The sequence below is a fragment of the Leucopleurus acutus genome (genome assembly GCF_964270905.1).
Source record: "Leucopleurus acutus genome assembly, chromosome: 18".
In the NCBI taxonomy this organism is placed as follows: Eukaryota; Metazoa; Chordata; class Mammalia; order Artiodactyla; family Delphinidae; genus Leucopleurus; species Leucopleurus acutus.
The window spans coordinates 15,387,378-15,400,879 of NC_139160.1; the positions used below are offsets into that span (position 1 = coordinate 15,387,378).

Consider the following 13,502-nt stretch of genomic DNA (forward strand, 5'->3'; position numbering starts at 1 on the left):
ATTGTTATATTGTTTGTTTTGTGTTCATTTAATTTTGTTCTCACTAACACAATTAATTTGTCATGAGGAATCATGGTTTCTTTGCCTCAGTTCCCTCTGTCCCATCCACCTGCAGAACTTCTTTCTACGGATGTCAACAGAAGTCAGTGAAATGTAGAGCTAAACCAAGTCGAACACTTATCACATGACAGGAAAAGGGCATTGCTTTATGAGCTTAAATTAATTCCCACACAATTTAAAATTTTTTTAAATATTTGCATGATTTAAAAATAAAAGGTATAAAAGGCATAAAGTGAAAAGTCTCCATTTTCCCTATCTCCCACCTGTTTAGTTCTCCAGCCCCAGCTAACCCCTATTACTAGTTTCTAGTTTTTTATGCCTGTATAATCAAATATGAATATATATTCTCCCAGAGGTTTTATATGTGTATATACACACAAACAAATGTATTCTCCTTCTGTTTTACAGAAATTGTTGCATGCCATAGCCCTGTCCTGTACATGCATTTTTTAACACGTCAAAAATTTTAACTTATTACTAAGGAACCAGTAAAATGCTACAGCTGTTTCAAAGTACTGCACATTTACGGGCAGATAAGGAATGATGAAATGAATTTACAAATAAATACGAAACAGGTCAATAATCAGTTGCATTCTGCTAGATACAACTAATTTGCATTTTTATGTATAAAAGTTATTTGCATTATTATCAGTTTTCTACACCTTAGAGTTGTAAAATAGCTTAAAGACCATGAAAGGTGAAGGTAACCCTGGAGGTGGGCCTAGAGAAGACACTGCCCATTTCAGAATCTATCACACTTTTTCCTGACAGTCTGTTGTGATCATAATCTCAAAGGAAGATGATTCTTTAGGGGATTTTTTTGTTGTTGCTGTTCTTTCATTTGAAACATACTCCTTTGTCTTCTCGTTTTGTTTACCTTTCTCTGTCTCTATGAAATGAAGTGAATCAGTTACCTAGCCCAGTCTTGAAGGCGTGCCCTTGTGCAGGACTGTGCAGCCTGCGTATGCTCAGTGGCTTTGGTGGGAGAAGTGAGCACAGGTCCCGTGGGCCCCTGGGGTGCGGTGGCAGCCACCACCTTGGTGGGAAGCGGGGCTGGAGATGGAGGGGCTAGAGCCGGAGCCGGGTGCGACCCTGTGTGAGAGAGACGGCAGTCTCCACCTGGGTTTGGGGCTGCACTTCTGTGCTGGTTGTACATTTTCCCCACTGTGCACCCTTGGTTAGAGGCTGGGTCAGGCCGGAGGGGTTGGTGCCTCACTGCTGAGCTGGTTTCTGTCCTGCTGGCAGTGTCAGTCCCTGCCCTGGAGTAGTTTCACTCCTCCTAAATGTGGGCAGCGACTGAGCACTGGCCAAGGCTGCTTTCTCCCTGGTCAGAGTTTTCAGGCTGCTGCGTCTGCCAGGATGGGGGTATAAGCAAGCACTGACTCTCTGAGTGAGGGCTCAGTGTTTTACAGCCTCCCATGAGCCCCACTGGCTTTCGAAGCAGCTAAGGGCACTCATCCCCCTGGTGTCAGACCCCAGGGCTGGAGTGCCAAATGTGTGGCTCAAACCCCTTGCTCCCCAGGGAGGCTCCCCAAGCCCATGACACCCCCCTCCACGTCTGGGTCCCCCACCAAGGGTGCAGGTCTCGACCAGATCACCTCTCCTCCCTTCCTACCAGACTCCGTGTGGATTTTTCTTAGACGGGCCTTTCTGCCAGCCTCCAGGTAGCTCCACAGGTAGTTGTATTTTTGATGTGTTCATGGGGGGAGGTAAGCTCAGCATCCTCCTACTTCACCACCTTGATCTCCCTCAAAGGGGATAATTCTTATTCCAAAAGAAGGCTGCTGTCATTGGGTTTGGCCTGCTTATTTACGTGGGTGCAGCAAGAATTTTGGCATATCAGGCAGGCCTTCTTAAGTGGGCTCTGCCAGCCGAGGCCCACACCGTAAGAACAGCTGCAAAGGGCACAACTTTCCGTCTGGAAGCCTTTATGAGGGATCTCAAATTAGACTTTTAAAATCCTCTATTTTATGTTAGCCTGAGATGAGGAAACCAAACCCATTAAACTCTCCACCAGTTTTCACCTGCAGAACTTATAAATTTGTGTTAGTTCCTCTGTTCTCTAGATCTGCACTTTACAGTTTTAACTAAACAATATCTCCACAGAGGTTAAGTAAAATTCAAACTATGAAGAGAGAAGTCACAGTCTTAGGATATGATATCAGACTGGGACAATATATGAAATGCTAGAACTTATTAAAACCATTTTTAAGCTTAGAAGTTTGAGAAACTATTCCTATTCTCATTGTTCACGTTAGAGGAAATGCATCAAAACTCCATCAGACTAAATGCCTTTTTGCCTGTTTGGAATAGTTTAATACTCACAGAGGTTTGTATAGATACTGTTACAGGGTTACCTCGGAGATACTGTGGGTTCGGTTCCAGACCACTGCAATTCGCTGCAATACAGCGAATATCGCAACAAAGCGAGTCACACGAACGTTTTTGCTTTCCCAGTGCACACAAAAAGTTATGTTTACACTATACTGTAGTCTATTTAGTGTGCAATAGCATTATGTCTAGAAAAACAATGTACATACCTTCATTAAAACATACTTCATCGCGACTTCCCTGGTGGCGCAGTGGTTAAGAATCCGCCTGCCAATGCAGGGGACACGGGTTCGACCCTGGCCCAGGAAGATCCCACATGCCGCAGAGCAACTAAGCCCATGAGCCACAACTACTGAGCCCGCGCACTTAGAGCCCGTGCTCCGCAACAAGAGAAGCCACCGCAATGAGTAGCCCATGCACCGCAACGAAGAGTAGCAACTAGAGAAAGCCAACGAGCAGCAATGAAGACCCAACGCAGGCAATAAATAAATACATAAAATTCTAACACAAACCATTCAATAAAAAAACTTGATTGCCACATTGCTAAAAAGAAAACTGCTCACCATCATCTGACAACTTAGAAATGTCACAAACCTTTCGTTTTCTGAACAAGTGCAACGTCTGTGAAGCACAATAAAGCAAAGAGCAATAAAACGAGGGATGCCTGGATTCCCACCGTTAACCAAGAGGACCCTGAGGGAGAGGATACACTCAGGCACAAAACAGGCTCTCACGCCACCAACTTGGCTTTAGAGCTGAGTTTCAATTTCCTAGAGGAAGACACTGCTCCAACAGCCACCTGGGTTGCCTCTCACACTGCACTTTCTGCAGGAAACAATGGGGAACAAGGCATTGCTGTCCCCTCCCCCCCACCAGCTGCCGGCCAAGCCTGGCTCTACCCTGGGGACGTCTGAAGGCAGATGGTGTTCGGAGGGAGGCTCCACTCCAGCCCTGTCCCTCATACGTGACACACACACATCACAGAATGGACCTCATAGAGCACTCTGCAGCCCACGAAGCCTTCGCACAGTTGCTCCTTTATACAGACCGGCAGCCTCCTGCTGGAACAGGCTGTGTTTCCAGGGTCTGCCCGCACAACGCTTGTTTGGAAATCTAGACCAAAATTTCCCACAGAAACCATGCTGCTGGGCCGAAGTTTGTTTCCAGAAGCCGGAAACCCATACAATCTGCTCGTGTAACTCTCACAATTCCTCAGCCCTGCCAAGCAGTGGCGGCGATGCGGGCGTGTGGAGAGGGGAGAAATACGTAAATAATTTGAAAAAAGCATTTTATATTTTAACTAACAATTGAAAATTTTTTTTGACTATGCAGTTTTTACATATATTCTAAAGGGTTCTCTTATTTCTGAATAATTGGACGAAGCGTTAAAAAATACACGTCTAGATCTTATTTTGTGTGTCTCTTCAGAGGGCTAAAAGCAATAGGCTGTGTGGGTGGACACCAGCGCCCTCGCCCCGCAGCCGGGCCCAGGAGAGGCCTAGCACTCACCGCGCCTCGCGCTCCACAAGCTGCTGTTGCTTTAGGGAATCAGAAGCATCACCTCCTGCTGCGCCTCCACACTGAGGGGGTCCCTGTTTCCACCTCCCTGAGGGTGAGCTGTACAGGGAAGCTAGGCGGGTGACAGAGAAATAGAGACATGGCCTTGAGGCCCATTCCTCTCCCCTCCTTCCTTGTCTTTCAAGTCCCAGAGGTGGACGATCTGACCAATATCTCTGCCTCTCGGGGCGACGGCAGGTCCCCTCTTTCTCCTTACACTCCTGAAGCAGGCATCGTCAGCTCTTTTCAAGTTTATAAGGATTTTTACTCTTGGTAAGAACTGGTAACAGCTAGGGGGCTGAGAGAGCCCCCCCCCCCCCAGAGGCCAGGTTTCTCCCAACCCTTTTTTGTGTTCCTGTAGGTTCGGAAGACCTAAGTGCTGTCCTCCTAGGAAGCTGTCCAACACTGTGGTCAGCTCTTCATCTGTGTACCTTCCTCTCCCTGCTTACACTCAGGGGCTCCTGAAGGGCAAAGAAACACGAGCAGGGGGCCTGGCCCAAAGCAGTGCTCAGCAGTTATTTGCAAAAAGAATTTGTGGCAACAAAATTCATTTGCTGTTCGGGTATTTAAGACATCCTGATGGAGTTGCTGGGGGAGAGGGGGCTATGGGGGAAGAGGGCTGGGAAAGGGAGAGATCAGGAGATAAGAATAAAAAAATGGTTTCTGAGAAGATTAGGAAAGAAAATGATACAGGGGTGCATCTCCCAAGACAACCCTGAACCAGAGATGGGCATGAGGAAGAAGTGGTCTCCAGGTCTCATGGGACCTTCCCTCCCTTTACTCTCAGAGGTTCTACTCTGATAAAGGACACCCTGGGCTGAGGCCAGAGCAGCAATGAGAACAGGAGAAAGGGAAGGGGGGGATGAAGTCCCCCAAATTGGTGATGGGAAAGGAAAGGAGAGGACACCTAAGCAGTGGTAACGTGGCCACAGCAGCGCTGGGCTGATGGGCAATTCCAGGGGGAGGGGTTTATACCTGAGGCTACACAAAGACAGCTATGCATTGGGATTGTCTCTGTATGTAACCATGAGAAAACCCTCCCGAATAGTAAGAACATTGGCCCTCCTGCCAACTCTCCAATTATACATAAAGCACTGACCTTGAATTGAATAAATAATGATTTTTTCCATCGTGAGTTTTTTCACTGGAGGAAGAGTCAAATTGTAGGTATTTTTCACCATTGCAAAATATCCAACAAATCTATTCTGCAAAACAACAGAAGTCTCGATTTAAGTGGAGGTAAAAAGTCCTGATTTTTCTAAGGAAAATAATTGATGAAGGAAACATTGATCGGGTGCCATTATTAACTAGGCATTTGTTGCCTCATGACTAAATATCTACCTTAGGAAACAATACTGAATGAAGAGCAACAGGCAAGGAACAAGAAAGGAGCCAGGTGTTGCTTAGAGGCTGCTGGGGCTGAGTGCGGCGGGCCAGAGCCAACAAAACAGCCAGGACAACATGACAGCCGGATGCCATTAACTGCAAGTGTGGGCGAGGGCGGCCTGGGGCAGAAGCTTCATTGTGGCCGAGTTAAAGGAAGGTTTGTGCTTTGGGGAGCAGTAGCCTCCTCGCATGGGAGAAGGGAAGATATAAAAGCCCAGCGGGAGAGCTCCATAGGCCAGCAGCACATTCACATCCTCCAGTCCCAGCCAGTGAGCATCTCTCCGCTTCCCGTTTCCCCAGTTCCATTTTTGCAAGGATGCCTGGGGATTCTCTTAGCCTAGTCCATCTCCTGTGGCAAGCCGTTCACAAGGGCTCTCCTTTCTTCTAGAAGTTAAGAAGAGTTCTGGTACAGAATCAACCGGACTGAAAAGTTCATAGACTCTTCCCCATCCATTGGGAAGTGTTAAGAAAATTAACCACCATCCTCTGCATTGGAAAGGACCAGTCAAGCTCTTAACTCAGGGGTGGATGAAATGTATGTAGTGCATTGAATGGCCACACTGCAGGATCAGGAGGGGGTGGTGTCTGAGCATTACTGCCGCACACACAGGGAACTCTGTCCTGGGGCCTCGCCAACACAGCCCTTGAGGCCGGGCCCCTGCACTGCTAGCCCAGTGAATCAGAAGAGACTCAGCTGCAGCCTAGGGTGTGCCAGTCCTGGAGTAAGTTAGAGACACTGCACTTAGAGACACTGCACGTGACTGCAGAGGAAATGGGGAAGGGAAGATGTGCCTGAAGGAGCTACCTCTAACGTCCCAGTGGCTCCTGCCACCAGATTCTTGACCTTCCACTAAAGGCTTGTAACCTACCATGGCCCTGTAGCTGCGTTTGCTCTCACTCTTCTTTCCCCTACAGCCCAGAACAACAGGCGCATGTAGCAGAAGTTAATAAAACCAACATCTATTTAGTAAGCACTCACTACAGACAAAGGAGATACTATATGAGGCACTTTGGGCTGCCAGGGTGGAAAGATGGGCAAGACATGGGCGTGCAAAGAGGGTAGAGAAGACACGACTTCGAATAGCTGGAAAATAATGTAAAGCAACTTAGTCCCTAAAAGGAACACAAAGGGCTATAAGAACTCCTGAAAAAGCAGGATACTACTTCAGGCTGGGAGGGCAAGGGGACTCCAGGACAAGGGGCCCTCGTGAGCACGTGGGTGTAAAGTATAAACAGGCTGGGAAACAGCAAACAATCCAAACGTGTTAAAGCGTGTGATGCACATAGTGGAAGAAGCGGTTGGAAAACTCACATCTAGATTGGGAGTGCCAGGTTAAAACATATGTGTTGCCATTGGCAGTCAGAAGCCATTATGGATTTTGAGCGTGAAATGGCATGACTCGAGCTGGGCTTCAATAAGTCGATGTATTACTTATAGCCTATGGCTGTCTTTTTTTTTTTTTTTTTTCCTTGTGTTGCTTGAGTTTGGCAGAAAAGTATGAATGGATAAGGCTGAGTTCTTTGATCCCAAATGAAATGTCTAGAGCCAGCAGGTACAGTGTTCTGCTAACTAGGCCAAGGGTATCAGCTTTCATCACTTCACTCAAAGAAAACTCTCCTTCACGGCCACATCCACAATTACTTAAGAATTCCCAACCATCTCTCACTTGGGTTTGAGGGGCCGTATAGAAAAGGCAATCCAAATGAGAAGCTGTGCACAGGATGGGAAATAACGGGCTTTGGAGTCTGAAAGATCTGGATTTGAGTTCTTAGTTCAAAAAGTTAGTTTCCCTGAACCTCGATTTCCCAGTCTATAAAATGGGAATCATAATGGTGCCCACTCATTGAGTTATTGAGAATATTAGATAATGAATGCAAAACCCTTAGCAGGATTCAACAAAGTCTAGAATGTTGTAAACTCTATGGGATAAACGTCCTGGTTTCTGCAATAAACAATTTACAAGGAAAAAAAAAAAAGAGGTGGGAAACCTATAAACTAAAAGAGACTTAAGGAGACATAGCAACCAAATGAAATGTGTGCCCTTGTTTGGATCCTGACTGAAACTAAGTTTTAAAAAGACTTTAAGATAATTATGGAAATTTAAACGAGGACTAGACATTTCATACTATTAAGGTATAACATTGTTAGGTATGTCAATGGTTTTAAGGGTTTTTTTTAGAGTCTTTATGTTAGATGTCACATTAAAAGGTTTAGGGAGTAAGATGATCTGATGTCTGGGATTTCCTTCAAAATAATCCAAGTTTAGTGTGAAAATGAAGCGTGTGTGTGTGTGTGTGTGTGTGGAGTGGGGAGGGAATGAATGGTTGGCCACATGACGAAATGATTGCTGAAGCAGTGTGATGAATATAAGGGGATTTATTGTATGACTGTCTTGACTTTTTATGAAAAAGTTCAGGATAAAACGTTTTAAAAAGGAAAAAAATAAGGTAATAACATGGGTTGTCTGAGTATTAAATAAGACAATATATGCAGAAGTATAATAGTGTCTAGGATAAAATAGGTTTTTGAAAAATGTTACTTTTCCGTTTCCTTTCTCCTTTGAAGTGCAGCCCCCCTCCCACCGACTCTGTCTCTTTTTCTGTCACTGTCTGTCTCTCCCTTACACATGTGCACATGTGTGCGCCCATGCGTGCACACACACACACACACACACAATGTTCTACAAGGGCTGAATTGCCCTAATAGGGGTTTGTGAAAGACTCAGTTCCTCTTTACGTGGAAATAAGAGGCTAGTGACTTCAGATCATCTTCAGGGGGTCTGAAACCTTAGGAATTGGACTTTCCTACCTTGGGAAGGGAATCAACTCCTGAACTCTGCAAACAATAACCAGTTAAAATGGAAGGCAGGGCGCTCTGGGGAGAACTCAGAGCAAAGGTGCAAAGCCAAGCAACACCTGAGGCAGGGCTCCTGGAAGGGATCAAGGCCTGTCACGGGGCACCCAAGGAGAAGACCACCCAAGGAGAAGGTGACCTAAGGAATCACCCAAGGAAGAGAGTCTAAAATGAAACCACATAATAGATGCCAATCTTAACCTAATTCCCCAGAGTGACCCCTTTCAAAGAAAGAGCACTTACCTGAGAAGGAGTTTCTATTCCCTGAAATTTACTGCTGGTGGATTTATCTGTTCGTCGTTCTCCAAAATAATAAAGGCTGTCCTATAAAAAAGGGGACAGTCCAGTCATGGGTCATCTGCACGTCCCTTTCCTGTATAAGGCATTCTGAAGTTTCTAAGGGCACATGATTTCCTTAAGTCAGCGGTCTTTGGGCAGAGGCTATACCCGAAATAACAGAGTTAACAAAGCTACAGCAAGGCCTACTCTCATTCAAAGACTCATAAAGACAATTTTAGAGCTGGAAGACTTTAGAGAGAATCTGGTCCTTCTTCCTATCTTTCCATTTTACAAATGGAGAAGATTAGGACCAAAAGAAAATCAAGTGACCTGCCATGGAGATGCGTGCAGCCCGTCAGAGACGGCAAAGGCCTGAGCACCGGCCTCTGGCTCTGTCCAGGGCTCCAGACCAACAGCTTTCAAACTTTATATTTATATATTTACTTATTTTGGCCACGCCACACGGCTTATGGGATCTTAGTTCCCTGACCAGGCACTCAACCCTCGGCAGTGAAAGCGTAGAGTCCTAACCACTGGACCTCCAGAGAAGTCCCTCAAGCTTTTTATTTTTAAAGCTACAATCCACATTCATAAACCTGGGAGATACACACACACACACATACACACGCACTCTCTCACACAGAACTGAAACAAAAGTTTCACAAACAATACTTACCTTTTGATATTTCCTATTCTAATCGATTCCATTTTATTTAAAAAATGCGAGTGACAACCCAATAAGTTGATTTCACAACTCACTGATAAACTGTGATCCATAGTGTGAAAAACACTATCCTAGAGCATCCATTTTCCTGACCTGTGTGTCTCAAATTTGAAATAAAGAAGACGGTGGAATCAGGGTGCTGGGCCCAGATCAGAACCCCCAGCTTCTCTTATCTGGGCTGCAGGCTGAGCGAGAAGCAGAGCTGCTGGGAGCGTGCCCTCTAAGAGGTGACTTTTTAGCAAGATCATGGCAGAAAAAGAGTGGGAACCCTGCTTTAAAGACATAGCAACAGCCCATCCTGTCTTCTCAGAAATTTCCAGAGGGCACAGGCCCCACAGATGTTGACTGTGCAAAGATATAACATCCAGGAGAGACTCTGTTCTGAGTTGGAAAACGATGCCTTTTACCTACCTAGCACTTGCAAGGATGTTCAAGGTCCTTTAGAAAACTTCCCTAACCCATCTTCTTCTTCTTCTCGTGAGAAAGGAGGAAGGCCTGGAGCTGGTGGGATTATGGGTCTCAGGGAGGCAAGTCGAGCTTCTGTATCGCTGAGGTTTTCTTGCACTTTCACAACTTGACCTTACTCATTTCACATTAATCTGGACTCTGTTGTGTCCTGTCTTTATTTAAAATATTCCTATTGTATCCACGATGGATGTTTTGGCATTAACTTAGATTTTTTGAATGCTGCACTGGAATATTATTTATCTTAATTACTGAGATTTCTGGCATTCCCTTAAATTTTGTGTCCAAGGTGAGCGTCTCATTGGCCTCACCCTCATCCCGTCCCAAAGAAAGAGGCCCTGAGGGCAGTTACTAACTAGTGCCAGTTAAATGAGAAAATATCCAAACGAGGCTTTCTAATAATCACCTCTCCAATTACAACTCCATTAATTACCATGACTCAGGGATCATGTTAACATCCCACCAGCGAGGCTTCAGAGCTAGCAGATTCAATCAGCCTAAGACAGCATTGGTAGGAGCACCTTTCATACCTCTGCGGTTGCAAACATTTCACTGGCAAGAAGGTAGGCACAGACCATAGTTCCAGTTCTTCCTAGAAAAGAAGTTAGTTCATGAACCATTGCCCATGGCAGCACTTGGTATAAAACTACTCTCAGAAGTATTTAGAGTTCATTTTGGATTGATTTTCTTCCACTCTGAAAGTGCTGGTTCAAAATATTTCAATTCAGAGATAGACGAAGCCCTTACACTGCTTGCTCTGAGGTTCTATCTGGAGTTCTGTGCTAATTCTGTGCACGTGTATGTTGTTCTTGAATCATGACCCCTGGAGACTGCAGTAACAGGCAGAGGCAATGAGCTCTGCTCCAGGACTCTAAAGCTAAAGAGATACCTACCAATTAAGAGCTAATTACACACCCTGTTTTCCTACTAATGTATATAAAAGAAACTATAAAAGATAAAACGTGGACAGAACCCAAAACACCACCTAGCATTTGCCATATCTATTATTCCTTCCATTTTAGAGTTTTTTTTTGTGTTATAAGACATATATTAAAGTAGAAAGAACAGAATGAGCCCCCATATACCTGTTCCCCAGGTTCGATAATTATATTAATTGTTATACTTATTTCTTCCTTTTCTTCCCTCATCCTTCTTTCCCTCCCCCTCTCTACATGCACCCCAGCCCCCCCACCAGCACGTTAAAGCAAATCCTTGATTTCATGCCATTTTATCCTAAAGTCTCATGTTCTTTTCCAATTTATATTTTTGTCCTGCCACATAAAATGTGAGTTAAAAAGTACATTGCATCTATTCTTTCTACAATGATCTGTAGTTTTGTCTCAGCCAGTATATGCTGAACTTTATGTAATTCCAAACTTATCCTTTTACCTTAAGATGCACCCTATTTTCTATTCTATCCTTTTAAGAAAATGGACCACTAAATTTATTTTGCAACCCATAGTTTGAAAAACAATATTCTAAGCCAAGTACTTCCAAAGAGGACTTTGTACCACCCTGGGCTCCGATAAGGAAAAGCTTCTTGCTAAAGGAGGCTACTGACCATTAACAATCTAGCTCTCTAGCTCTCTAGCATGGATGGTTCACATTTCAATTCTGGAGGACACCTCTGAGTCTTTACAGCCCTTATATATTCCCATTCGAAAAAAACCTTGCAGATTCATGTCCCAGTGGCTATGGATAAGCACAACCACAAAGTAGATGCCCTCTCATCCAGTCAAGTCAGGTAGGCAAGGAATCATTAAAATGATTTACACTTGTCTTCAGTATTTTAACTTAAAACATAAACATATATTCATTCACTAAACTTTTGCTATTGGACAAAGGTTTTAAGCTTTTAACTATGGTGAAAGGAAATCTACCAAAATACCTACCAGGTATATCCTATTAATGATGAAATGATGATAACATTCCTCTTAAAGCCAGGAACTAAACAAACTATCCACTATTCACTGCTTCTATTTACTACATGGCTTAGCCAGTATTGTAAGATAAGAAAAACAAAATGTATAGGGATAAAAACAGAAGAAACAAACACATTATTTGCAGACTAGAAAAGTCCAAGTAAATCTATAGGCTAACCCCTAAAACTAATGAAAGAGTTCAGGAAGATACAAGGTCAACACTAAGAAAGAAGCAAAAACTGATAGCTAAATAAGGGATGTCAGTTGAAATCTTTAGAGAAATTACTAAGGAATATAAAAAGAGTATATGACTTCCAAGCAAATGGTGGTGGTGGGAGGAAGGAATTATGCTGCAAAGAATTCAAGCAAACCAAAGTAAAATATCAGTAAGGATACAGAAGATTTGAATAAAACAATTAACAAACAACCTAAGGGGCACATATAGAACACTGTTCAGGACAATGCGTAACACACTTTATTTTCAAGTGCACAGAAAACATTTGATAAAACTGACCAAATTCTGGGCGATAAAGCAAGTCTAGATACATCTCAAAGAACTAAAAAAAATGCATATGTTCTCTGACCACAATGCAATGCAACCAGAAATATATAAAAATTATAATAGTGTGGTATAGAAAATTCACAGACAGTCCCAAATACATATGGAAACTTGGTGTATGACTGAGAAGGGACTACAAGTTGATGGGGACTACATGAGCATGTAATAGATGGTTTTAGGACAACTGTCTATCCATGTGGAAAAAAAATCTCCCTCCCCAAATTCCAATTAGATTAAAGACCTAAATGTAAAAAGCGAAACTTTACTATTTTATAAGGAGAATATCTTCACCACCTCAGCGTATGGGTGGATTTCTTAAACGTGACCAAAATGCACAAACCACACACACACAAGATTGATAAACTTCACACATTAAAAATTAAAAACCTCTATACGAAAAAATAAATCATAATCAAATTTAAAAGACAACACAGTGGAAGAAGATATTTGCAATACAAACTGCTAACAAAAAATTAGCACCCAGATTATTTAAAGAAGTCCTATAAATCAATAACAAAATATTTGGGCTATCATGATATTACTGGTAATGTGCAGGCATCAACCAACAAAAAGAAGCAAAACCAAGATGAATGAAGACTTGAAAAAAGGAGCTGCTCTGGTACAGACCAACTGAATACGAGCCTTCCAAACAATCCTAAAGGAAAAGCAATGAAACACACGTGAACACAGAATAATGTAAGTCTGCCCTCGGGAAAAATAATTAAATTTGAAATGAAGGTTTTCCTTTAAGCAGGGAATTAACCTGATTAAAAGAAGACTAAAGCCAACTCTTAGATTATAATATTTTGGTTGAGCCATATTAAATGACCTTTTTTTAAAGTAAAAGATGGTCCAAAGAAAGGCAATTCCATGTGGTTCAACCTCTGTATTCTTCATTTAGGCACAATATTGTAAACTGCCGTACATACAGAATATTTCGACCTGTGGAACTAAAGATAGAACTTGCCTACTAACTCATGAGCTTGAAACTACTTTTCAAATAAGACTAAAACTTTATTCTACTCAATTACAGAAGGCAGTTTTAAAGTGTGTTTTCCTGGAATTTAATATAAAAAACTGTTTCACAGCCCAACGAAACCATAATTCCTTATTTGTCAAAAATTGTGAAATATGCCTAGATGATTATTAAAAGCCTAAATCTGAATGAGAGAAAATCTGACTCAAGTTAAATTGGTTGAATTCACAACTGGCTTTCCCACCACCCCCATTTTCCCCCCACCAAAATCAACTTCTATGTATCCTTACACTATAAAAATTCCAGTATAATTTTTGGTCTTTGAAATGGCATTGCTGTCGACACTCTTAACTTTAAAAGGTCCTCACAAAGTTTAAGAACAACCTTAA

At 43.0% G+C, this 13,502-nt stretch overlaps 1 protein-coding gene across 1 annotated transcript in view; it reads right to left on the minus strand.

Moving 5' to 3' along the window:
- LOC309974941 (phosphatidylinositol 3,4,5-trisphosphate 3-phosphatase TPTE2-like) overlaps window positions 1-13,502 on the minus strand; it is a gene marked incomplete at its 5' end in the record, with an annotated part of 54,521 nt that overhangs the window by 18,047 nt on the left and 22,972 nt on the right. Inside the window, 3 exons of the mRNA XM_082859786.1 lie at window positions 5,048-5,153; window positions 8,432-8,512; window positions 10,187-10,248. Coding sequence (XP_082715912.1) covers window positions 5,048-5,153; window positions 8,432-8,512; window positions 10,187-10,248 — 249 coding nt within the window. The remainder of the gene's footprint in view (window positions 1-5,047; window positions 5,154-8,431; window positions 8,513-10,186; window positions 10,249-13,502) is intronic.